The sequence below is a fragment of the Festucalex cinctus genome, chromosome 4, assembly GCF_051991245.1.
Source record: "Festucalex cinctus isolate MCC-2025b chromosome 4, RoL_Fcin_1.0, whole genome shotgun sequence".
Lineage (NCBI taxonomy): Eukaryota > Metazoa > Chordata > Actinopteri > Syngnathiformes > Syngnathidae > Festucalex > Festucalex cinctus.
In genome coordinates this window covers 18,697,119-18,724,286 of record NC_135414.1, presented here as the reverse complement: position 1 = coordinate 18,724,286, position 27,168 = coordinate 18,697,119, and the positions used below count along the sequence as shown (strand labels likewise).

The window sequence follows — 27,168 nt, the reverse complement described above, 5'->3', positions numbered from 1 at the left end:
TGTTCTCCCTCCATTTCTTCCAGGAGCGTTGTTTGTGGAGGTGTATCCAGGAAACAGTGGCCGGTGCTCACTTCCTGTGTGACAGGTGCGCGATGGAGGCCTGACAGCTGCTGTCCTGCCCTCTCGCCATCCCTCTCTCCTGCTCCCTTTCGCTTCCAACCAGCTGCAGCAGCAGAGCGCTTACACTGTTTGCCCTGACGTCATAACGGCCGCCTACTGATTTATGAAGTGCAAAAGTCTTCGATTTGAGCCTGGCAACAAACGTGTGCGCTCGCAGGTTATGGCGTCGTAGTGTTAATTTCGTCAACGAAAACTAAACAAAAATAATTTTGTCAACTAACAATTTTTACCGGATTAAAACTAGACTAAAACCCTCATTAATAAACAATAATGTGGACTAAATCAGTATGCATTTTCGAAGACTAATGAAGACAAGATGAAAATGTTAATTTTAAACTTATAAACTTCATAAAAACTGGACTAAAATCTATGGACATTTTAGTTCATGAACAAAAACAAGACAAATATATGATTTTGTAAAAGCCTGTCTCTACTAATCTGTCACGTCTGTGACACTGTCATGTGACACACAGTGACACACCCCCTTTCAAATCTGCAGCTAGCGAGTGCAACATGTACAAACATCAGACAGACAGGAAGTGGATTAATGGTGAGAATTTTATATTTAAAAAAAAAGAAGTGAATTATAGTTATAACTAGAGCTGTCAAACGATAAAATTTTTAAATCAGATTAATCACATTTTAGATTTTGATTAATCATGATGAATCGCTTAAAGACTTTTTTTTAATCAACATTTTTTGCCCGCCAAATTTAAATTGCACCTGTTATGTTAATTTTTTAGACATTTAATGTTATGAGGATGTCTTCAAAAAAAAAAAAATTATCAACTGCACAATGCACACGCTCATCCTACTCTTTTTCTAACCAGTTAATTACTTGCATAATTTTAAATGAAATAAAAATGGCCCCATTAGTTTGACATGAACAAATATTCAGAATGTCATACGCAAACATTTATTAAATGCTTTACTTTAATGCATGTAGTTGTGTTTATTGCTCAAACACAACCTGTGCTACCTTTAACGTAATCATTCACTGTCAGGTCAAAATTAATAGTGTGATTTATCTGCGTTAATATGATTAATGTAATATTTTTTTGTGATTAATTAATTAGTTAGTTAACGCTAACTTTGACAGCACTAGTTATAACTCAACATGTTAGTCCGACCGCTAACAAATGCTGGCTAACTTACTAGCTAATAGCATGGCGCCATAGTAGCCACTGTAATTGTGTGTGAAGTTCTTTTTCATCAAAGTGATGAGAGAAAATTTTATGTGAAATAGTCTTAGAGCCAAAATGTTCACCATAAATCAGCTGACAAAAAAATATACAGGGATAAAATGATTGTCCTGTCTAAAGCTAGAATAAAACATTGATAGTTTTTGTTCACTAAAACTGGACAAATAAAATTGTTTTCTTGGACTAAAATAAAGACTAAAATGCTAGATTTATAGTCGACTAAAAGTGGACGAAATAAAAACGAGATGAGGTTGACTAACTGTAATAAAAACTAACTAGCGTGACTGAAATTGGACTTAAAACGGAGACTAAATCTAAAAATGGCGAATAAAATGAACACTACGTCGCACTGTTTGCCGGATTCGCTCGTGTGAGTTTGCCATGACACTGATCTGTCACTCAGTTAAGATAGGAAAAGCCAACAGCTGATTAGTCATCCTCTTGCTTCATGTCATCTACTTCATTTGGGTCAGTGTTAAATGTCTTCGGTGTCACGACAGAGCTGTCAGTGTGAACAAAAGGCTCCGTACAACCCGAGCTGCTCACTGTCTGCCAGCGCTCTCACGCCTCTTGCTTTGGCCCACAGACGCAGTAACAATCGCCCCTGACATAAGCCAGGCAAACGCAAGGTGTTCTGCACTACGCCTGGAAGCACCACGAGGCAGAATGTGCGAGTTGTGGGCTGTTCATTTGACAGGTTCAAAGAGAAGCTCAAACAGCCGAGGCAGCAGGCAAAATAAATACCAGTAATATGCCGCTGGGACACTCAGTGACTCAATGACAACAAAGAGCGAGGATGATGATGATTATTATCATGTGGCTGACAAATTGAGATGAGCTGGTTAGGGCGAAAGTGAAGAATCGTAAACCACCGCCACCAAAGGAAGTGTCGATTGTGAATGGACTAAAAAAATATGTGGCGTGTTTCTTCTCAACAAGTTAACCCCATTAGATACATTTACATAATCTAATACAGTAATAGCAAGATGTATTTTGTTGAGTTGGTTTTAGTTATATTTTAGTTGTCTATTGTCATTGTCTGTCTCCTTAAATTTGTGTCTTATCTTGTACCTTGTGTCAACCAGTCGGGTGTCTCGTCTTGTCAGTTTGTTTATATTTATGCTGCATTCGAGGAAGGTGGGAAGTCGGATACTGTATATCCCACTTGGAATAACCCAGTTCCAATCTCAAAGCATTCGAAGTGAATGTAAACAACAAAAATGGCTGATTCTGATAAATTGTTTGTTGTTATGGTTCTGTTCATCAGTCAGTCAAAATCATGTTGTGTTATGGAAAATTACTTTTTTGAATAACTACATTTATGTGAGAGTAAATAAATAGATAAATATGTTTCTAATTGTGTAAATCTTATTTTATGGTCTTTGTCTCTACGGGGTTCGCCATTGTCAAATGACGTCAGATTTTTTTTTACAACTTTGTAACTCCGATTTCCGAGTTCAAAGGGGCGTTCCCGTGCATACTTCCTGTTTGAAGTCAGAGTTTTTCAACTTCCCACCATCCTCAAATGCAGCATTAATTTTAGTTTAGTTTTCTTTCAGCCCTAGTTGTGTTCTTGTCATGACTTTAGCCAAGTCACGTCTTTTTTGTTAGGATTTTTGTTAAATTGAATATTTTTATCATTCGAGTAGCTTGTTGGTTTTGGTTGTTTTAGAAAATAAATATATTTTGAACTTCGCTGTGTTTCGCTCTGCCTCCATACCAAAACAGCGTATTAGACAACACAATATTCTGTCTTTGTAAGAACTCTATATTACTTGATTGGCAAATTCTAAGACCTCTCAGAATGTTATCCAACCCAAAAGCAACCAGATTAAAATGACTTTTGTCAACATTGTCATCTTTGCAAAAGTAAAAAAAAAAAAAAAAAAAAAAAAAAAAGGACAAAAAACTGTAATGGATCTTAGCAAAGACACACTTAGCAAAGACACACAAAGACACACTTCTGAGAACATTATCGATGGGGGCGCTAAGATGTAGACCGACCTTGATATGCAACAATTTCAGCACGAATTTCCTGATGGCCAACACGCTCCTGGATCTCATCAGTTTGCACAGATTTACGTCATGACTGCTAGTATATATCGCAAAATCATGTCAATGATGTCTCGTTAAAATGTTTTCGAACACGACGGCGACATGTGTCCAATATGTTATGTCTAATGTGGTAGTCAGTTAAAATACATTTCGTAAGTATGACAAGAAATTAAAGACTGAAACAAATTTCACTACAGTTTGTCTTCATGAGGCGAGAGGCAGGTTAGACCCTGAACTGGCAACTATCAAATCGCAAGACACATAAAACAAACAATTCCTGATAATTGCGCCTATGGGCAAATTCAATTGAACCTAATGTGCATGTTTTTTGAGTATAGGACACATTTAAGTGTAAAACATGGATCTTTTTTAAAGCTTGCATTACTTTAAATATTAAACATTTAAAATCTCTCACTCAAATCTGACAAATAAACGTGTTTATCCAACATCCAACAGAGGTAGAGGCGGCTTCTTACCTATTATAAATGGGATCATCTCTCTTTCGAGGCAGCATTTGACACCATCAAAAATAAACCTTACACGGCTGCTGGGATCCCTTGTGACTTTTTAATGTCACATGATAACTCGTGCCTCAAAGTGACCATCCCTCTTGGACACATCAAGACAACATGTAGCCTCCCATCACCTGCACTACAGATACCCCTGCCAAGGCTAAACTCTCCGTTTTATAGTGGAATGACTACATTGGCAATGATAACGCCTAAAGGGATCAGGGTTGACTTTGTGTGTGCGCGTTAGTGTGTGAGCAGAGACAGAGAGGCAGAGGAAGGAAGGCTGGAGCCGAGATTAAGGTCTGTTCTCCTAACTGGTAACAACGCCATTCAGCAGCTCGGCTCCCATTTGAAGAAGGACGGAACCATCTGTGTGGCACAGGATCTGTTTCCAGGAGATAACAGCTTTTTAATTTGATAAATACGGAATATATATTATATATGTATAGAAACAGAGAGCGCAAGACGCGCTTAACACCTCCTCCGACGTAATGCTCCTCAAACCGAAAGTCTCAATCATTTCAGCCTGTGTTCTTTAGTGCGTGTTTACTCCGTGTCCGTGATAAAGTCCACAGTGTAGGGCAAGAAGGAAGGGGAGGGGTGGCCTTATATCGAGACGTGCCGGTGATATGAACTTCTCATTGTCTGTGCCGCCCCGTTCATCTGGCTTGATTAAAAACGCTGCTACTGTAGATTAGCCCAGCTGCTTCCTGTGTCTGACTCTGATCCGAGCACACTTCCAGATAGGAGGCGGGCTGGCCGCGGCACGGCTAGGCGACAGGGACGCTGAAGAGGGTTACGACAAGGTCAGAGGTTTGCGGGCATGCGGGGGAAGTGCAAGGTGAGGACGGAAAGCGGGAGGTGGAATCGGCACAAGACAAGGAAAGGGAGGAGGAGGAAATGCTTTACTGCTACGTGTTTGCTTTGAAATCATCGCACGCATCAATTGAGTGTATATGTGCCATTTGTGATTGTGACGGTAACGAAGTGGTTGTGTCAGCTGGAAATGTGCCTTCTTTTTTTGAAAGCATGATAGGTGCAATTTGTCAATGCTGCGTGTGTTGGGGTAATTCTGGGAAAATAATTAGCAGACATTTTCCACCGTATATGATAATTAGTGGGTTTCACCTTCTACCGTATGCATGGAAAGTCAAAATCAGTCACATGATAATTGCAATGATGTAAAACAGTGTTGAGAAAACGCTTTGAGAGTGCCGTATGCAAGGTTATTTTAGTTAACGAAAACGAAATAGCCATCCATTTTCTTAACCATTTATTCCTCACAAGGGTCGCGGGGGTGTTGGAGCCTATCCCAGCTGGCTTCGGGTAGTAGGCGAGGTACACCCTGAACTGGTTGCCAGCCAATCACAGGGCACACAGAGACACTAACGAAATAAAACTACAATTCAAAAAACATTTTCGTTCACAAAATACATGAGCCTTTGGGGTTGATTTTAAATGTGATTTTAAGTATATCTATTTCGATATTAATCAGAATAAGGATGTTTGAAAGTGTGTCACTCAGAAGTGACATCACCTTTAGCAGCAGCCAATAGAAAAGCACCTTCAGATGACATCACTCCTGGGCGACAATTTTGCGTGCTTGACTTTTGGCTCCTATGGCTCGGCTCGCCTGCTTTCTCATTTAACTCAGCTGAAAATACAACGTAAGATATGCGTTAATTTTTTATTTTACCATATTAAATATTGCACACAAGCAATACAAACGAAAACTAGTACTCTGATTAAAACTAAACCAAAACTTAGCATTTTTCTTAAATAACTAAAACTAATACAAACTAACAGAACCGCCCTAAAAACTAATTAAAACTAACTATATTTAAAAAACAAAACTCAAAACGAAATAAAATGAAAAATTCCAAAACTAATACTGGTCGAAAGTTATTCTTCGGAATCCTCGCGAGTATGTATGCATATAAGGAATGGTGGTGAAAGGAGAAAAAGTGATATTTCACACACACGCATTTGGGGTTTTACTTGGCCCCCCACCCTTCGCTCGGCTCCCACGCTGCGGCGTCAGCGGGCCGGCCGTCCACCGAGTGCGTTTCTCATTCCGTCAGATGTTGGGAAGCCGTTCAAGTTCTCCGTTCTATTCTTTGACATTCCCCATCTCCCATGAGAGGATGGGCAGCCTTGTCGCAGTAATGTCAAACACATGTGGAGCGCAGACACGTTTTGGATAGAGTGGAGCAAGCAGCGACGAGAACCACCGTGCGATAGGACGAGAGCCGCTGAGACTGTTGAGACTCAGACTTTGGCGCTCTTGTCATCAGTCGGCAGTTTCCAACTACATCACTGTTCACCACAATCAACCGCAGTAAAAGTGTCCCTGCAAATGGACTGCATTAAAATCACTTAGTGTATCGTCAGAGCTGCCATTTTGTTCATCAGACAACACCAAATAAATACTTGATTGTTTGACAATTTGTGTTACAACATAATGTAGAATCAAAGGTTTCCCCCAGTGCTTTGTGGCAGGCCGCCAAGCCTTTCTAGGGGGTCAACAATCTTCTTGAAACTGAAAGCTATACTTCTTGGGGACTGATAATGCAAACTGCTACCAGTTTCATATCCACTCCTGAAATGACAAATTTGCTTAAATAATTTGTGCATAAATCATCGTCGCGTCAGCTCGTTTGGCTTCACGAAGGCTGTGGTTTGTTCTAGGAATAGGCGAGTATGAACATCAACCATCGGTATCGGGCCAGTAGCTGGACTAAGAATACAATATTGGATTTCAATTCATGCAATCTTAATTTTAAAATTATCCGTCATTGGACCCTCGTGAGGATGAGCAGTTCAGATAATGAATGAATCTTTTATTTATTTATTTATTTTTTAAATAGAAATTTTATGTATCAAAAAAATTGTGGTACTTGGTGTCATATCACTGACTCATACTCGTATCGGCCTGAAAAAAAAAAGTGGTATAGAACATCCCTAGTTTGGTCATACGTTACAGTACTGACCTTTGAACTATACAGTACAGGGAGTCCTCAAGTTACGTTGGAATTCCATTCCTACTCTAGCGATGTAACCCGAATTTAGAATTAAGTCCCCATTAAAGTCAATATTTACATCAAAATAAGTTGCATAAAACATCTTGAACACATTAAAATAAAAAAATAAAATAAAATAAAATAAAATAAAATGTTATACAACTGCCCGACTGAAGCCCAAGTCTTTGCCGATGTTTGTCGGTGTCTCTTCTTTCTCCAATCTTTTTATGATGTTTAGCTTCATTTCCATGGTAATTGCTTTTCTTTTGGCTGGACCAACATTGATAGAAGATGTAGCTTTCTTGTTTTTTGGGGCCATGATGTGGAAAAAGGAGGGCTAAAAACCAAAGATACTCCCACAAGTGCATAAGCGCTAGTACTAGCTAAGAGCCAAATAACAGACTACGGGAAAACACTGTGGGCTATATGGCGGACGAGGAGCCAAAATGGCAGACAGGAACAAAATGGCGGACCGGGCGCAACCGTTGTAAAGTCGAAACACCTTAGGTCGAGTGCTCCTTAACTCAAGGACTCCCTGTACTAAAATATAGTTTTAAAATACAGTTGTTTCCAAATTTAACCCAATGCAACAATTTTTTTTTTTTAGAAAAGCAACACAGAAAGATTAGACCACCTCATTGGTGAGTGATTTTTACAACAGGCCTAGTCTGGTGGTCCTAAGAGACTACCTGATGCCCACGGGCACCGTGTTGGTGACCCCTGACCTGGACTGCTCTCCAAGCAAACACATAAAAAGTTATTCACAAGTCTACAGACAAAATAAAGCCTTCAATGAACCTAACATGCATGTTTTAGGAAGTGGGAGTAACGGGAGAAATCCACACTCGAACAAGGACAAATGCAAACTCCATACAGGATGGCCACAGCTAAGATCTGAACCCAGAAGCGAAGAACTGCTCCACGCTCGTCGGTATACCACCATGCTAGATCAGAACGTGATATTTATCTAACACAGCCATTCAGAAGCACAATTTCCAGAACACACGTCCGATGTCTTTGTCTTGTTTGTCTCGTCTTGTTTGCGGTGGCCCAGGTGTCTTTGTTGTGCTGACCACCTGACTGACTCGCTGCGAGTTGGTAGCGCACGCCCACCTGAGGCCATCTGGCTCCGCTCATTAATTAGGAGGCAGGCGGCTTCACCTGCGCTGCCCGCATTTAAATCACAATAATTACCACACAGCACACTTTTGCAGCCCACGCGCATGAAGCCAAGTTTGCTTTGACTGCAGCAAATGACCAACATGAGAAGACAAAGACAGCCAGAAAATGAGACAGTAGCAAAAAACAGGATAATAAAACCAGATACCAAGAAACTTCTATTATTCACAATTTACATCTCTCTATGTTCACTGTAATAAAATATGGGGAGTAATATTTACTTGAATAAAACTAGTTTTTATTATATAAGTTTTTTCACTATAAATTCTAAGTACATTTTACAAGGAGAGTTTTGAGTACATTTTGCTAGTTTATTTAAGAAGAAAAAAAAAAAAGCTATGTATGCGTTGAGGAATGAACTCATGACCTTCAGCTTGAGAGACAGACATGCTACCACCTGAGCCATGCCACGCTTGCTGTTACCACTATACTGCACTGCTGGTGTGACCAAAACCTCTCTTGGAGGTACGAGGATTCCACTTGACACCAGCAATACACTCGCATACAGAAGAAGTGGCATGGCTCAGGTGGTAGAGTGGCTATCACCCAAGCTGAAGGTCATGAGTTCGTAATAAACTCATAAACGTTACTCAGAATTTCTGAGTGCAACATCTTTACTGTAGTTGTTTTTTTAAGTAAATACAGTATGCTTATTACTCATTTTTTTTCTTAGTGTTCCCTTCCAGCGATTAATACGATTCTCTTATCACGAGCGTGTGGTAAATGGGCAGTGAATAACCACTCGCGCCGGGATCATAATGAATGCCGTGCCTTTTAAGAACGCTACTTAATGATGAAGAGGGGACATTTTCCTCAGAGGGCCGCTCAGCCCTGGAAAGGAGCGAGGCGGAGATGACGCCTGCTTGCTGATGGACTTCTCCTGTGCGGTCAGGCAGGGCGTCTGCACTGCGGTTTCACCCCTGCCTGTAACCTCACATCCATTGTTGGAGTCTATTATCGACTCTTCAATTATTCAGATGATATTTACCAGCGCCAATTATACGGGGCCGTGTCCTACAGAGAAAAAGGGGCCTTGGTTGCACTCAGAGAGAGGCGGAAGAGAAATGCTGTGAGGTTGTTCAAGTGGGGGCCCAACTTTTGCTCATAGGGAGTGTCCCCACTGGTTTGAAATTAATGTTAATGGTATATTTGCTCTTTCACCAAATGATGCTTCTCCCCCATTTAGACAGCAATGTCTCAAATCAGGACAAAAAGATGAAACATACAGAAGGTGTCATGCGGCACCATATGGTTCAGTGCACAGTAAATGTCTCAATTTATCCCCTTTCACCTCGATCACCTCCATCCAGTCAAGATGGACACCGTGCCAAGCAGAGCAAAGATTTTGTGTCATCACTTTGATGTTCAAGCACAGACCCCTCTCGCTCTCTCTCCCTCTGTCATCCCCCACTTTTATTCCCTGCAATAAATGTAAACTACACCAGAAGTTCACGGGCTCATAAATACAATAAAAGTAACTGTAAACCATGTTGACAGTTTATAAGATTATTAAAACAGCCCCGCATACAATGTTGGGTATTTTCTTCCAAGAGTTGCAGTAACCTGACATGTGTAATCTGATAAAATATAATAGTTGACATGGAAAACCACACTCACAAACACGATCGCATTAATTGTTTCCACACTTAAACAAAGTTGCTGCTGAATGATGAACGAGTACAAATTGAGCAAATTCAGCAGGATGAGCTTGAGCAAAAACAACAAAACCATCCAAATGAAACCTTCCAAATACATGTTTCACGCCGTTTTCCTGTGCATGTTGTAAAGGTGTTTTACTTACTCTGTGAAGGTCGAGGTCAAGCTGAGGTTCGTGAAGAGGTGATAATCCAGTTTCCACAAGAGCTTTTATATCGCCTCAATCCTCATCATTTTGAGGGGTGGGGGGCATACAGCTACCGTGGATAGAATGGAAACTGTTCCTTCTGCTTGAAATACTGACAGGAAGGGGAGGCAAAAGCCACCACCATTAAACATATAGAATTATGTTCAACTTTCCTTTGGGCGTTCACAATGGGCTTCCAGGCTGGATCACTTACGAGGTATTTATTTTCTTTATTATACCAGAAAAGGGTTAAAAAATAAAAAGAAGCAAGCCTCAAACACAATTTGTCTTTGGTTTTGTAGAATGTAAAATATCACAACTCGCCGAGTCCATATAAATCCGCTCTCTTAGTCATGTTCAGCATTAGAAAAAAACGATGCAACAACGCAGTTTCGGCGGAAAAAGGGAGTCAAAACCCTTAAGTCCTCAATCCTGGTGTCTCCCACGGAAAAAAAACCCTGCAAAAATATTAAGATGCAGACCCTTGAATCTGCAGCGTGGGTCTGTATCCTCGTGACTTTCAAAGCTTCTTCTTCTTCTTCTTTACTTTACACTTACGTGATCAAAAGTCCAAAAAACCGTCCGATGAGGATAATTCCTCCCGTTTCTTTTCTGTCTGAAAGCAGTTTTGGCTCTATGGAGAAAGGGAAGGCGTGCGCGCGTGTGTCAACGCGCTCCTTCTTCTCACCTCCGCCGACTGTCAAGGGTTTTGTGGCCAGCCGGTTTTACTTTTCAAGCATGTGCGCTCACGGAGTGCTTCTTCAGTGCAGAAATCGGGTTTTTCCCCACCTCTTGTTTTGTCCTCACTAATGAATGGAGCTGGCGAGCCCACTGTGCGCACCGACCGAGGCTCTCTCGCCTCATCCGCCTCTTCTCTCTTTCTCTCTCTCTGCCTCGCTGTCCCCTCTGTAGCCTTCTGTCTGCGTTTAAACACCATCTGGAGCTCTCTCTCTCTCTCTCTCTCTCTCTCTCTCTCTCTCTCTCTCTCTCTCTCTCTCTCTCTCTCTCTCTCTCTCTCTCTCTCTCTCTCTCTCTCTCTCTCTCTCTCTCTCTCTCTCTCTCTCTCTCTCTCTCTCTCTCTCTCTCTCTCTCTCTCTCTCTCTCTCTCTCTCTCTCTCTCTCTCTCTCTCATATTCAACTTATGACAAATGTTGTAAAAAAATGTTTAATTGTAACACAGCTGTATATGAAACCACAATGTGTCCCGTGTCCTTTCTTATTATTCCAATTATAAAGTGACCAGAGACTGGATGGTGATTGTCAGTTCCCTCGCCTGCCAGTAAGGGCCACTGTTTCCCCACATCAAGACGCGAGGAAGTTACCAGATAAAATACACTTTTCCAGCAGGCGTGCGTCTCTCTATCTTTAAACCCCTTACGAGTAATTTTGCCGAAAATGCTTTAAAAAAAAGTTGCATTCAAAGTAAGTTTGAAGCTGTTCCTGAACCATTTAGAGTATCGGCATAGTTTATATATATATTTTTAAGAATGTTTTCCCGCCACAGACCATCCGAATTTTAAGGGGATTTATTAACATACCAACCAAATGATTGTAAATATCAGATATAGAATTGAATATGAATTAAAAAAAATTCAAAACATACGGATACCATTTTTTTCTACAAGCCAAAAGTGATTTATTTGTATGTTTGCTTGCAGGTGCTCTATCAGATAAATGGAAGTTGCCTACATAAGATGGACAGTTATTAAATGTGGGCTTCGCCTTTATTCCATGGAAGCTTTTATGCGCACATCCATTTTCCATTTTATTATTACTCTTTATTGGGCGTCTTTGTTGCCTGCTTTAATTAGCGCCCAATAATATCACACAATCTATTTTCTGTTGAGGTTATCTTTTTGTTTTGTTGTCCATTTATTATTGCTTTTTCTTTTAATTTACTGCTTAACGTTCAATTTAAAAACAAGCCATATCTGTGGCAATGTTGTGCTCCAACCCATTGAATTCTTATCTTGAATGCTCTGGCAATCAAGCATTAAAAGGGAGTAATATCTCGAAAAGCATTGTACGTTAGCGTAAACTGATCCTGATGAAACATACGGCATATTGTCACTTGATAAGAATCTTAATGTTGTTATGAATGCTCCTGTACATTGTAGGTATAATTTGGCATTCATATTATTTCATTTAACCTTGTTTAGCCCCGTTCTAATATTTATGATATAAGATTTGTTGATGTGCTGATGTGACCTGAGGCCAAAGAGATAATAATTTTATGATTACTTTAATACTCACTGCAGACTAGTACAATATATTTTCAAACCATATCACCGTCTGTAAATGGTTACAATTACACTTAATTGCACGCTAAGTTTCAGTTCATGTCTGCAGCTCAATTAAAAAAAAAAAAAAAGGAGTTTATGACGTGATTTGATATTTACAGCAGGTAAGAGTGAGAATCCTCCACCTGTCCACATTGGCCAGGCCTCAAACGCATGCACACACACAAACATAAACACACATGCACACACACAAAGTCATGACGAGGGACAGTAGACAATGCTGACACCCTCCTGACCCCTCCCATGTCCACAGAACAAATAGAAGCAGCTTGTAAAGTACACACAGACAGCTGCTCTGCCCCGACTCCAGTCTCATCAGCCTCACCAGCCACCAACACAAATGTTGCTTTCATATCAAGCCAGGAGCAGCTCTGACTAAATAATGCACATGCACTGAGAAGGTCCAGCTCTTTTTTTTCCTCCCTCTTTTCATTTCCCTTCTTTTTCAGCAAAGGAACAGCTCCACATGGCGCTCAATCAAGCAGGCCCACTTTTGATGACTTGAAGTCTGGTGCCAACCTTTTTTTACATCGACCGTAACAGTGCCGTTACTCTGCGCCACCAAAGGAGGCAAACATGAAGTATCTCACAATAGTGAGTACACCACTCACATTTCTGCAGATATTTGATTATATCTTTTCATGGGACCTCTGAAATAAAGACATGTTGACAATGAAAAATAGTCCATGCACAGCTTATATAACAGAGTAAAAGTATCATTCTTTTAAAATAACTTAAAATGCAGCCATTACATTGCTCCATGATCCTCTCAACTGGCTTTGGGCAGTAGGCGGGCTGCACCCTGAACTGGTTGCCAGTCAATCGCAGGGCACACAGAGACAAACAACCATCCACACTCACAAGCACACCTAGGGACAATTCATAGCACCCAATTATCCTGCCATGCCTGTCTTTGGAATGTGGGAGGAGACCAGAGTACCCAGAGAAGACCAACGCAGGTACGGGGAGAACATGCAAACTCCACCCAGGAAGGCCGGAGCCTGGACTCGAACCCGAGTCCTCAGAGCTGGGAGGCGGACGTGCTAACCAGTCAGCCGCCGTGCCACCCCGAGTGTTAAGTCAGTGCTAGAAAAATAATAGTTTCCACATAAAATATTGACTGGCATTTTTACTTAGGGGTGTACTCACTTTTGTTGCCAGGGGTTTTGCGATAGATGGCTGCATTTGAGTTACTCTGAGGGAATAATACATTTACTCGGAGGTATATGTGGTAGACTTACTACTTTTTATTGTGTCAAATTGAATTTTTTTTCAATGTTGTCTTGAAAGATGTAGTTAGATTAGTACTGACAAGCAATACACTTTTTAAACTAATTAATCACACAATTTTCCATAATTAATTGCGATTAATCATGATTAATCATTTTTCTACCAAGCTTGTAACAGATATTTATTTGAGTAAAATCATGGATTTAATGTAAAATAATCAAATACAAAGTATATTTAGAATCCAAGATTATTATTTTTAAGTACATATTTTGTTATTTTGTCTTTTTAGTCTTTAATTGACAGGACACCTGACGAGTTGATATTTCTTTGATCCTTGAATTATATAGAAGAATTATTCTTCCTTAAATTACAACTGTTAAACAAAATTATCAAAATCTTTTTTTTCTCATACAAACAATTCTAAAAACTCCTGGCTTCCAGGTGACCAAAGGCAGAACAATTCAACTTTTGTGAAGGCCCCGTGGAGGGAACATGAGTATATTTTCTCTGAGATTATACGGTAAAGATGCACAACTAATATGCTATTTGAATTTGGCTTTGTAAAGTGTTCAAATTGCTCGTGTCGGTAAAACTGAAAACAAAATTACCTATTGTCCATGTTTGTTCATCTTTGCACCGGTGGTTAATGCTAAAACTTTTGAGGCTAGTGTAAACAATCAAAATGGCGGATAGTGATTAATTGTTTTTTATTTTGGTCCTGAAAACTCATTTTGACCTCTAGCAAACTTGCCTTCTCGCACTTTTGCTTCATTTAGTCCGTCAGTGAAGTCAGGGTGCTTCCTGGTTCGAAGTCGTAAAAGTCCGACTTCTGACCGTCCTCGAATGCAGCAAAAGTTTGGCTGCAGGTTATAGGACGTAACAGGAAGTAAATAAAACTGAGTTTAACAAAAATAAATCAAATAAAGCTTTTCAAAAAATTACATTACTCTCCAGAGCTAACGCTTTAATTTTGACAGCCCTGAATTAAATATCTGCAGAAATGTGAAGGGGTGTGCTCATTTTTGTGAGATAGTCGCCATTCACAGTGCAGTTCAAGTGTATTACAGAGTGAGATGTAACAAACATCACAGGAAATGAGTGTGTGCTGTGATACAAGCTTGCTTGTCATGGAGATGAGATGTTTATGAAACAATTTGCACGTCATATTTTGCCCTCTCAGAATTCTGGTCAAAGGTGCTTCTGCTGGTCTGCATTTTGTATTTGCTGCTGTCTGGACTTTGTTTTCTTGTGAGATGCCGAACAACCGAAAGTCAAGAGGCGTCTGCGTCTGTGTGGCGGTGAGTGACAGAAAGGTTGGCGATGGGGGTTGCATCCAAAGAAAGGATTGCTGTCAAGGTGACAGCTCCAAGATGGACAGGATGCTATTCTCCTCGGGAACGGCGTCAGTCAAGCTGTCAGCCTGCTTCCCCGACAGCCCCTCATTCCTCTTAATTTGGCCTTTTGTTGAGCGGTCACTGGGTAAGCGCCGGCACTCCATGTGGCCGCTCTGATAAACTGCACAATGAAACACGCGCAACTCCCCAAGATGAACTCTAGACATCATACGCAGGGCTGGAAGTCTCTTTGATGGCATTAATTGCAAAAAGAGCTTTGTCTTTTCCTATCTGACGCCGCAAACACCCCAGTCCTCTGCACTCTATTCTCTTCTGTCTATTATGTATTGACAGCATCTCCTGGATGCTTAAGCACTTTCTGATATGCAAACACTGCAGTATTGTAGTAGGTGCGCTTCTCTCAGTATGTGTGCGTATGTGTTAAAGCAGGGAAAAAGAGAAGTTTGCGGCACTCGCACATTGTAAATCCTTTCTTATAATGGCAGTCATAGGCTGGAGTGTTGAAAGGAGATAAGACCCTGAAGCCCGACTGAAAGGGAACGTTGGAAGCATTGTATTCCCGCGCAGCTCTCGCTTCCCCTCTCTCTTCCTGCTCTCATACGCTTGCAGCATGCCACACTCTGATGACGCACCCATTAAAGATACCAACGCACAGGTGAGCTCCAGCGTGAAGAAAATGTTTTGAAAGCGCCGCAATTGATCAAAACAAGACACGAAGGATTGGATTCGTATTGAGCAATCACCCTGGGAGTCACTCGCATCCTCCTGGAACGAGTTTTATGACTTAAACGGTCATGTGATGTTCCCTCATTTTAACATCTTCCACAATGCTGTATCAGGGTACGAGTACGTGAAAGACTGTATAACACAGCGAGGTGTCACAGATCATTGAGCGGGCCACTCAAGCACGCACGCACGATAGAATGCAACAAATTTGCTGTGATATAAACCCGATGACATTTTGTTTCTAGTCGAGCAGCAAAGTGTCATTTGTTTGAATCATCCATACATGACGAGAATTCCAAATTCAATCTGAGTGTTTGTAATGAAAAGTGCCCTTTTAAAAAGTTTACTAAATGCCAAAAAACAAAATTTTCACTTATCACAGGTGTTTTTCTTTTTTGGAGCGACTTACACATCTACTGAGCCATAACGAGCCCACCACACAAGTTCCCACCCTTCACTTGTTAACTTAATAGCCTTAATACTTGTAAGAACAGCTGTAGCTACAGGACACTAGTTCTGTTGCCTTTAAGGCTTTTTCTATATAAATAAGTTAATCTCTTTAAATAATAAGGTTGGAAATATTTGTCATTAAAAAGGTTTAATAATTGTTTGGATTTATAATTACTAAATTTATTTATCGCTAAATGTACTTCCGGTTTCTGCCAACACACTTCTGGTTTGCAAGCGAAAGACATTCACCGAGCAGCATGGAAACTTTTATTCTACTTTATGCATATGAGTGTGAATATTATTTTTGTCGAAATGTTGTTGTAAATAATGCGATGCACTTTCATTTGTGACTGATTTATTATGTGATGGACCCAAATAACATACAAGATTGGTTGCACTAAGAAAATGGGAAAGGTTAAGAAACTATGTAACATGTACAGTGACTCTGCAGTCTTACTGATTTTTACGAACAGATTTTTCATTTTTCGTTGCACTGCATATTTTTCTCATTGATGAATGTTGAACTCAGGACATGTGAAGACTCATGCAATGAATTTATGTTTGATGTCATTTGTGATGGAAAATAAATTGTGCAAAAAAACAAAACAAAACTGAATATGAATTGGAGAACATTATGGGCATTCACATTGTACTTTATTGTATTGATTCTTTGGGGCAAATTTGTTACACAATAAGGATGTCAACTTGCAACTCATTTATTGACATTAGAAAATCCCTGGATCAGTTCATCAACTCACAGTCTGTCGATGTTTGTCTGAAAGTCGACCTTATTTATTTGTATTGTATGTTTCATAATGTAAATTAACTATTGATAGTTACCCTGTCTGTATGGCGGGCGTGCAGCCTTCAAAACAAAAAGCACCCATGAATGTGTCAAGAAACAGAGGAGAAATGTTGGAAAACAACGTCCTATTCATTCTCATCTCTTCAAGGAGAGTCCTTAGAACTCATATTTACAGATGAAATTATTTTTGTCTCAGATCATTAACTCATGGAATAATAAAGGCTGCTCACAGTTAGTCCCCGTGGATAAACTAATCAATCCTTGATTTTCACTAGCTCAGAAATCCGAGAAGAAGAATCAGAAGTCACAGAGCATTTCAAGAAACTATTTGAATTATTTTTAATTCTTATCTCGTATTTATAAATGCCGCTTTTGAAGGCTGATTGACTTTTTTGGACCGAGCTTCCCTCCAATGTGTTTATTATTTCATGTATGGTGACATGCAAATCATATTTCTAAACAAAGAGTGTTGTCAACCCATAGTGCTGTATAACTGACATTTTGGCATGAGAACATCTGCAGATCACTTGCAGTGAATTCTCTCATAATGGACTATTGTAAAGCTACTCTACACATTTTGCCTTTCTCACACAGTCAACTTCACAAATTATGTTGACTGTCCATAAATCAGTGAATGGCTTCGGTCATTTATCAGACATCCTCACTTGGTATCAACTGTGCAGACTTCACCGCGTTCATTGCCCACTGAGTCTTGTCCAAACACAGTCAAGTCAAATGTAAAACGAAGACCAGTCAAAATCCATGTTAACAGTTTCGTTTTTTTTTCCACCGAATGTTGATGTCGATTGCTCTGTTTTTTGCTCACGTCCACTTTCAAATACTTTGAGATGCCTGAACAAGAAACAGAATAAAAAGTTCAATATAGTCCAAATGTCAGATTGTCCACATTATATATGACAATGTGTGTGTGTTCTTTTGCTGAGCAACACATGCGCAAACAGCCAAAGTAGGAAGTGGCACCTGAATAAATCAAGTGTTGACTCAAGGGTCACATTGTCAGCGTGCTCGCGGAGGGAAACTGACAATAAAGTCCGCAGTTTACAGCTGAATACTCTCATGTATGTCCACCAGAGTCGCCGACAATTACATTTGGCGAAGCCTCTTCTCTCAAAACAGTGATAACAACGGTCCGTTTTGGTGAATTTACAGTATGTATCTAAAGAACGCGGCAAATGAAGATTTGGTTGAAGCTATGGAATGTTTTCAGGTGCGTGTGTGTGCGCGTGTGCGCATACGCTCAGACAGTTGGTGGTGCTGGCGCAGGAGATAGTGAGTGGGGGGAGATGAGGCAGTGTATCAACTTGTGAACATCTGTTCCTCACACAAACCACAAAGCTGCTTGGTGCTGAGAAAATAGAGGATAACTACGCTCTCCTCTGCCCACCTTTCGACACACGCACACACGCATCCTTGCACGTACACACACGTCGTCACCACCTTGCCTCTCCTCAACCCCCAACTATTCTCACATTCCTTATTAAACTCAATTTCTGTCCTCGATGCAGCAAAGTCATTTTTTTCTCGAGTATCTCTCTGGTATGATTTCTGCCTTTCGTGTCACATTTGTTCAGTCATCTGTTCACGATGAAAGCGATCATATGTTCACATGACAACTGATAATTTAGTGCACGGAATGAAAGATGAAAATATGCTTTCAGTAGACTTTACACAGATCTGATCGGCTGGTTGAGGTCGGCAGATATTTTGCATCTTATGCTCAGCTCGTATGTCATAATTTTCCGTTTAATCAATGACGTCATTGATCGGCTCCGAGAAATAAGACGTTTTTTAAATAATTTGGTGGGGTTTTTGCCTCATTTTCAAATTGAATGTTTGGAGGCTGACTGATAGGCACGTCCGCCTCCCAGTTCTGAGGACTCGGGTTCGAGACCAGGCTCCGGCCTTCCTGGGTGAAGTTTGCATGTTCTCTCCGTGCCCGCGTGGGTCTTCTCCGGGTACTCCGGTCTCCTCCCACATTCAAAGACATGCATGGCAGGTTAATTGGGCGCTCCAAATTGTCCCTAGGTGTGCTTGTGTGCGTGGATTGTTCGTCTCTGTGTGCCCTGCGATTGGCTGGCAACCAGTCCAGGGTGTCCCTCGCCTACTACCCAGAGCCAGCTGAGATAGGCGAAATAAGCCTTCAGGAAAACACGAGAAATTTGCAAATAATAATAATAATAATAATAATAATAATAATAATACGCATAAAATTTGTAAAAAAAAAAAAAAAGAAAAAGAAAAAGTTTGGAGCAGTTGGATTTTTCTACGTATCGATGAAACTGAAATGCAAATTTTGGCTTTGGTAACAGGTATTGCGAAAAAACAACAACATGAAGAAAAAAAAACACAAAAAAACAAACAAACAAAAAAAAAAAAACAGCGACATTTTGAACGGATATTACGATTGGTGAGTTGCTCCAAAATCTGATCGTTTAAAGCCTATTTTTAAGTGTTGCTGAAGTTGTAGAGAGCATGTTGGTGGAACGGGTTCATCAAATCAATACTGACAGCAAAATACTTTCAACTATGTACAATTCCACTTATTTAGTTTTCGAGGTAAAGTCTTATTCATATTTAAAAAACTGACACTAGAAGGAAGAGTGCCAATATTCGGCCTTATTTCAAGGTAAAGGTACTGGCTGTTTTGTAATCAGGGGAATTTTTAGTGGAAGCTATTGCTGGAACGATAACTTTAAAAAAAAAGGCTTATTCATAGCTAGCTATGTAGGATTAGTAGAATTCTAAACGATAGGCCTATGATAAGGTTGACAAGAGGTGAGAATCAGTTGGAGATTCGCTGTCCCTTTCCCCTTAAAGACCCTTTATTTAGTTTGTCTTCCTTTTCTTGTGCTCACCATCTTTCTCATTGCCTTCCTTCCTCTATCTGGACCTGCTGGGAGGGTGCGCTAGTGCTGGGTGGCAGTTCCTTATTGTGGAGAGTCTGCGTGTGCGCGCGCGCGTGTGTCAGTATGCTGTTTGGGGCTGATAAGGCCCAGGGAGAAGAGCCAGCGTGCCGACATAGTCTTACCACCGTGGTTATCGGCCGTCGCAGCTGTGCCTGAGCTCGGCGACATCTGCTCCCTCACAGGAAGCCTATGCTGCAGCTCGTAACGCCTCACGCCAACACACACGAACGCGCGCACACACACACACATGCACAGTTACAGGTAGAGCTCCTTGAGACAATGAAGTGTATTTACAGCTCACACTGACACATTTTGATTTCTGGGGTGTGCGTTCGTGCGCGTGTGTGTGTGTGGTTCACATGCGAGATGACTGGATTGGAGCAGTGACACCATAGTTCTGCTGGGTTTTTATCACTGAATTACAGAGGGGATGCTTATGACTAAGCCTAATTATAGAGGCCTTATCGGTGCAATGTTCACAAAGCTCATTACTGCCAAGAAATGGCAAGCGCTGCAGGTAATTCACTACACTGGGTATTAGTCCTCTATCTGGCTTTGACTTCCACGTATTCAGTCTCCATCAAATTAGGATTTTCATATCTGAATCGTATTGCGCCGCTCTCCTCTCCAACCCTTTGCTGATTTAAGTGAAGGCTGTCATTTTTACTTCAAGACTTAGTTTCTTTAAGAATCAATTACATTTTTTTTTATCCACCTTGCCTTCTTATTTGGAAGACTTTCACATGATTTTTTTTTTTTTATTGGCAAAATGTACGTTACCCTCCATCTTTTCTAAGTATATACAACTTTGTTACCCCATACCGTGTTTCCACAGTTACTTTACTGATTACTTGATTTAGTAACTAAGCTACTGTACTGATTACAGTGGTACCTCTACTTATGAACGTCTCTTCATACGAAATTTTCAAGTTACGAAACGCCTCAACAGGAAAATATTGCCTCTTGTTACGAAAGAAGTTTCAGGATACGAAAGGTAAAAATACAGTATGGGCTGCTACTCGCAGCTCCCAGAGTTTACTGAATGCAACATACTTACAGCTGCTCTGCCATTGGCTATTACCTTAGTACAGCATATGTCTATGTGTGTAAATAGATAGATAATAGATGTGTGTCTATGTAGCGTCCTCGTCGTTCGTCTCTCGGGCCATGAATTGTTCAGATAGTTTTACGTAAATGTATTAACTAACAGCCGACAAATTTGTGCAAAAATTCAAACAATTGGTGATTGATAAAGACTACGTTGCACAGCAACTTTTTAATTGCGACGAGACGGGCCTTTTTTTGGAAAAAGATGCCTCGCCATACCTGAAGTTTCCATGAAGTTTCGGAATTTGTTGAAAAGAATCACCCAGAAAAAGTGTTCACCATTCGGGCGATCGCTCACTATGATGATGTTTGCCTTGGACATTTTCGAAAGATTGTCAAAAAAAAAAGAAGCAAACATCCTTGGATCAGTTCTTTGCAAATCACCAGGCAAAAACACTTCTGAGAGAGAACATGAACCAAAGAGGGTAAAAATCGAAGAGGACAGCAGTTAAAAAGCTAAATGAGCATCATTTTTATTCTTTACTCTATTCTTTATTCTTTGTTTTTTACATTATGCACAATTCTCATTTATTGTGAAATAATCTAATTGCAACATGTATTTGTCAGATGCTTTGATGCATTTTTATGCTTTATAAAACATTTATGTCTGAATTTTGTGAGGCTTGGAATGGATTAGGGCATTTACGTGGAAAATGCGTCTCTACTTACAAAATTTTCTAGTTAAGTAACAGGTACTCTACTGCTAACTTGAGTTACTAACTGTTTACTCGATTTGTAAAGTAACTAAGCTAATTTACTGATTACATGGCTTGAGTAAACTATGGTATTAATTACTTGATTTGGAAAGTAACTAGCTTTATTGATTACTTGATTTGAAAAGTAACTATGCTACTTTACTGATTATGTCATATGAAAAGTAACTAGGTACCTTTACTGATTACTTGATCTTAAAAGTAACTAAATTACTTTACTGATTACTTGATTTGAAAAGTAACTATGCTACTTTACTGATTATGTGATTTGAAAAGTAACTCGGCACCTTGATTGATTGCTTGATTTGGAAACTAACTTAGTTATTTTCCTGATTACTAGATTTGAAAAGTAACTATGCTACTTTACTGATTATGTGATTTGAAAAGTAACGCGGCACCTTTACTGATTACTTGATTTTAAAAGGAACTTAGTTACTTTACTGATCACTTGATTTTAAAGTAACTTTTTTTAAGCAATTCCTTGATTTGAAAATAAAGTTAGATTACTAACGTTATTATTTTCAGCAAATGCCAACAACCCCACTTAATATAAAAATGACAACTTATCCCAGTTGACATTGGACAAGAGGTGGGGTACATACTGGATTGGTTTCCAACCAGTCACAAGACTGTTATAAAGACAAAGACACTCATGCTCACATCACCTCCTATATGGACCATTTAGAGTCGTCAATGAACTTTTGGATTGTGGAATACCCATTAAAAAAACACACACACAAGGACATGCAAACTCCACACAAGATGATAAAAAATAGTTATATAGTGTATGCTGGTGTGGGGATGCCCGGAGTTTGAACTCCACACTCGCGCGCACACACCTCCATCCATCCATCCATTTTCTTGACCGCTTATTCCTCACAAGGGTTGCGGGGGCTGCTAGCGCCTATCTCAGCTGGCTCTGGGCAGTAGGCGGGGGACACCCTGGACTGGTTGCCAACCAATCGCAGGGCACACAGAGACGAACAACCATCCACACTCACACGCACACCTCGGGACAATTCGGAGCGCCCAATTAACCTGCCATGCATGTCTTTGGAATGTGGGAGGAGACCGGAGTACCCGGAGAAGACCCACGCGGGCACGGGGAGAACATGCAAACTCCACCCAGGAAGGTCCGAGCCTGGACTCGAACCGGAGACCTCAGAATTGGGAAGCGGACGTGCTAACCACTCGACTACCGTGCCGCCCGCGCACACACCTGTTCAACAATATTAAAACTTCTTTCATTTTCCTTTCCACCACAGGACAACAGAGTTCGCTTTCGTGAGCTTGTTAACAATGAAGACAATCATGTATAACAGACAGGAAGAAGCTTTAACTGTGGTGTAATTTGGATTCTGTGGGCTGTGAAAACCACTTATCTAAGAGACAATTGTATGTAGTTTTTTTTTCTTCTAAAAGTAAGTTCATATTCACAAAGAAACTGCTAATGATCAACGAGTACATTTCCGAAAGTTAATATAATGCCAACATTTATCATTGTTGTAGCTAACTTACAAACTTAAATAAACGCCACGTTGCCCGTTTAGTAGGTAGCATGAAAACAACACAAACTGTTGTCCATCAATCACTCTCACTTAATGAGCACATCTGACAGCAGGCCGACCCTCCCTCACTCCTCATGGCAACAAACTGCCGAACCTTCCGCATAAGACGCGCTCCTACCTTCGCCAGATCTGAGTTGGACACTTGGTGCCATCTTTGGATTGAGGCCTCTGTGGCGGAGAACGTCTTTAGCCCTCTGGTCTCTGTGGCTGACCAGAGTCACCGTGGGGACGAGTGCCAGGTGTCCACCTTTCTGCTGAACCTTCTTCTTGTGATCCTGATGGACGTCAGCAGACATTTTCCCAACAGGTTTTTCTCACTGTCAACTTGTTTGCCAGCAGTTTGTCGCAATTCTAAGAAGGAAACTCTGAGGCCAGTCAGAGTTCTAAATGGGAAAGACAAAAACAAGAAAACAGTTTGATTGACAGGAGTGTTAGCTTAAACTTCTTGCTCATAATGAAAAAGTTTGGCATGCATCTTCTCGAAAATGTCCATCTTTGTACACAACAACACGCTAAATTATACCTTGCAGGGGTGATAACGATGTAATGTTCCAAAACGAGGAAAAACAAGATTGCGTCCTCTTCATCCTTTCATGTCTTTGCCAATTTGGATTTCAGCAGTATTATTCCTGGCTTTCCTTTGATATTTTCCTTTCAATGTATCCTTAAGATGTTAGCTTTGATGTGGGGAAACTCATCCTTTTCAACCAAGAGTCTCTTCAAGATGAACTTATTACAATTTTTAGGTTCCGTCTATGTCCTGGTCAGTTCTTTGGGTTCCTCGCCAAGTGTGCGTGAGGTACGGCAGCAACACAACACAGCATGTATATGTGCGTGTGTCAACAGTAGGTCAGATAGTGTCACGGCTCTATCGAAGGGGCCGTGTTGTGGTGTGAACGCTCCTCCCCGCCCGACTCAAATGAGAAATGCGCATTTGTGTGTGGCGGTGAGTGTGTAGCAGTGCCTGAACCCCTGGGGAGGTGAGACAGCGAGAACGGCTTCACTGATCGTAGCAGACAGTAGCAGGCAGCAGGACCCGAACCTCCATCTGGGCTTCCTCTGCAGGAACCAGCTGCGACTGCGGCCAGCAGCATCTTCATTTTTTTTTTTTTTGTTGCCCTCCTTCGGTAGCCTCGTTTGCGCTTGTGTGCCCTTTCTACACCTGTGATAGCTTTTTGTGCTTCCATATAGCCAGACAGGCATCCTGTTACATTTTTCAACATATTCCGTTAACGCTGCATATGGGCCAGCTTTCCAAATGGCCATTTTTATGCAAACTAAATAAGAACATACTGTAAAATTGGACACGATTATTGAGATTGGTGCCTTCATTTCATCAGTGTGTAAAAAAAGAATGTGTAATTTAACACCTGAGACTCAAGGCCCACCCCATGCAGAACACAATTGTCGCTGTCCCTCCCAGGTCGCCTTGCATCTAATTATCAAAATGCGCTGCGCAGCAATGGCTGCGTGAAAGAGTTTGAAAGTAACAGGCGAATAACGCCAGCATGACAGTGACAGTGGTGTCATGTGAAAGCTCAGTTACACCATAGTCTTCAAACCTCTGACCTATTAGGACTCAGTAACCCTGAGCTTCTCAATGACACACATTCACACGCACACGCAAACATGTCAGGAAGCTTCTGTTGGAGCTCGGTGTGTGCTGATGAGAGAAGTGAGAGAGGATGTGAGCACATGATGCTTGAAACCAGATGGTCATCAGCAGAGAGGAAGTGAAAGAGAGAGAGAGCGAGAGAGAGAGAGAGAGAGAGAGAGAGACGGAGAGAGAGAAACTTATTCAGACACTACATGTGGGATTTCCCACAGTTACTAGTGTGCACGCAATTATAGTGGTAGTCCACTTTAAGTCAATCAATAATTAACCAACAGTTGCTACATCAAAATCCAAGCCCATTTTCGCCCTGGGGCAAGTCTAGATTAGCGTGTTTGTGAATTTGCTAGACCTTCGATGTCTCGACAGGCATTCTTGTGTATTCTGCTGTAGGACCCAATCGAATCTTGCAATTTGGGACATCAAATTGGGGAAAAGCAATGGGACTGGTGAAATTTGCTGGGACTCGGGACACACCCCTCAAACGGGACTGTCCCGTTAAATCCGGGACATTTATGCTGAATTTAAAGGGAAAGCGGGGAGCCGCTTCGATTGGCCAGGAGTCGGCTGCGTTCCCTCCCAGAACAAACGTGAACAACCACTTCTACCTGCGCCAGCATTGGAAAATACCAAAAGAAAGAAAAGACCAACCATACACACAGTTAGCACGAAAATAGGGTCCAGTCCTACTTTGTAATTTTGCCTTTTTATACCTCAACCCCCTGATACGAGCACGTAACCTTTTTTTTTTTTTTTTTTTTTTTTTTTTTTGCATGTGTCACCTATTATAGGCGCCTTTGCCCTTTTGCGTCACCCCCCTTCCCCAGATGTTGGCAGGTTTAAAATGAGTTTTGGGTGAGGAGAGAGATAATAATTGTGCCATAATCACTGGCAGACAGCTCTGACTCTGGCAGGTGCTATCAGAGTAGCGACCCAGTGGTGCCTTCTCCCCTTAGATAAGGTCAGAAGGGGGAGCTGGCAGGATGGAGGACGGGTGGAGGGAGGAGCGAGGGAGCAAAGGAGGGAGAATAGGGCAGAGGGGGGCAAAGCGTGCATTACAGATGAGCGGCTCGCCTGGCCTTATCTCCCCCCGGCGGCTGCCGCTGGAGGCTTCCAGATGCGACGCGCCGAAGCAGCAGTGTCACAGCGATCCCTCTATCAGCGGCGCGCAGACACCCATTGCCAAACACAACCCCAGCAAGAGGACGCAACATTTGCTTTTTTACAACTTCATCGCTGAGAAGATGCCAAATTACCTGCCACTTTTGTTTTGGTACACCTACATGTAGTTATAAATCCATTCCAGTGTTGTTTTTGTATTTTTTGTAGGCAGGTTCAAAATGAGTCTGCTGTTGTGTCTGGGTCCATGACATTGATTGACCTACTTCTGAGTTTTATACAAGGATCAAAGGCAAAAGTTCTTCCAGCAGGCTGGTTTTGGTCAAGCATCTCACTCTGAAAAGCGTGAGGAAAAAAAAGGCCTGAGCGGCTGCTTGGTTGCGAGAAGCAACCATATGGTGAAGCATCTTGAAACATTCCCTGCCGCTAACGGAATGGCTTAGCTAGCTTAGCTCATTTTCAGTCACTTTTAGTTTTACTTTGTTTTTAAATGTCTTTATTAATAAATTCTTTTAAATGTACTTTTACGTGAAGCAGACCAGATTTTCAAAATTAAATGCTACAATTTCGCTGAAAATGAAATACACAATACATTTCAGCAAATTTAATTGTTTGTCAATCTTTGTCAACAGGGAAAATGGGCATGGGGAGTGGGTTGCAATCGCTAATGCTAAATGCTATCTTGGTTGGCAGTTCAACAGCGCTAAACAGGTCAAAGCACTCACCATCATCCAACCTCTTTTGCTTTCTCCGAACAGCTATTGGAAGCTGGCTGTGTACTTTACATCTTGCCAAGTCACACTTTGTAGCATAGGAAATTTTCGAAAGCTCAGTTTGCGTTGCTTGACCGGCGAGTGGTGACTACAGTGGAGAATATGACTACTTTTCCCATGATTCTTAGATGCGAAAGCAGGAAGTAGTTGTAGATCCGGTGAGAACACAAATGTGCATTTGGAAGTAAATATGAAGGAAGTAACAGTTAAATCCCTTTTAATGGGTTTTGCGTATGAACTGCTAACTGTGTGATTGACATACACATGGCAAAAAACAAAACAAAACAAAACAAAACAGGATGTCGGGACGGGACCTGCGTAATAGCAGGACAAAACAATGAGGTTGGCGAGGCTCAAAAGCGACAGTCTCGGTCAAAACAGGACGTCTTTTTACCCCACTTTTGTATGAAATGCAGGACATAAATTAAGCTGCGTTGCCTTGCCTTAGCTCAAAGCTACAGTAGATCAATCGGCTTTCTAGCGCTTGTTCTTCTTACAAGTGAGGTGGAGCCAATCCCAGCGATCTTCTGCTAGGTTTAATGCTTTATTAGT

At 41.1% G+C, this 27,168-nt stretch overlaps 1 protein-coding gene across 2 annotated transcripts in view; it reads right to left on the bottom strand.

Annotated features, from left to right (window-relative positions):
- Positions 1–27,168, bottom strand: part of cbfa2t3 (CBFA2/RUNX1 partner transcriptional co-repressor 3) — an 85,522-nt gene that overhangs the window by 32,841 nt on the left and 25,513 nt on the right. The window contains exon 3 of one of the 2 annotated variants that reach the window (XM_077519464.1): positions 23,231–23,495. In XM_077519464.1, the coding sequence (XP_077375590.1) occupies positions 23,231–23,408 (178 nt within the window). In that variant the 5' untranslated portion in view covers positions 23,409–23,495. Of the gene's footprint in view, positions 1–9,889; positions 10,850–23,230; positions 23,496–27,168 lie in introns of those variants that run through there. The other variant, XM_077519465.1, reaches the window with a different exon arrangement.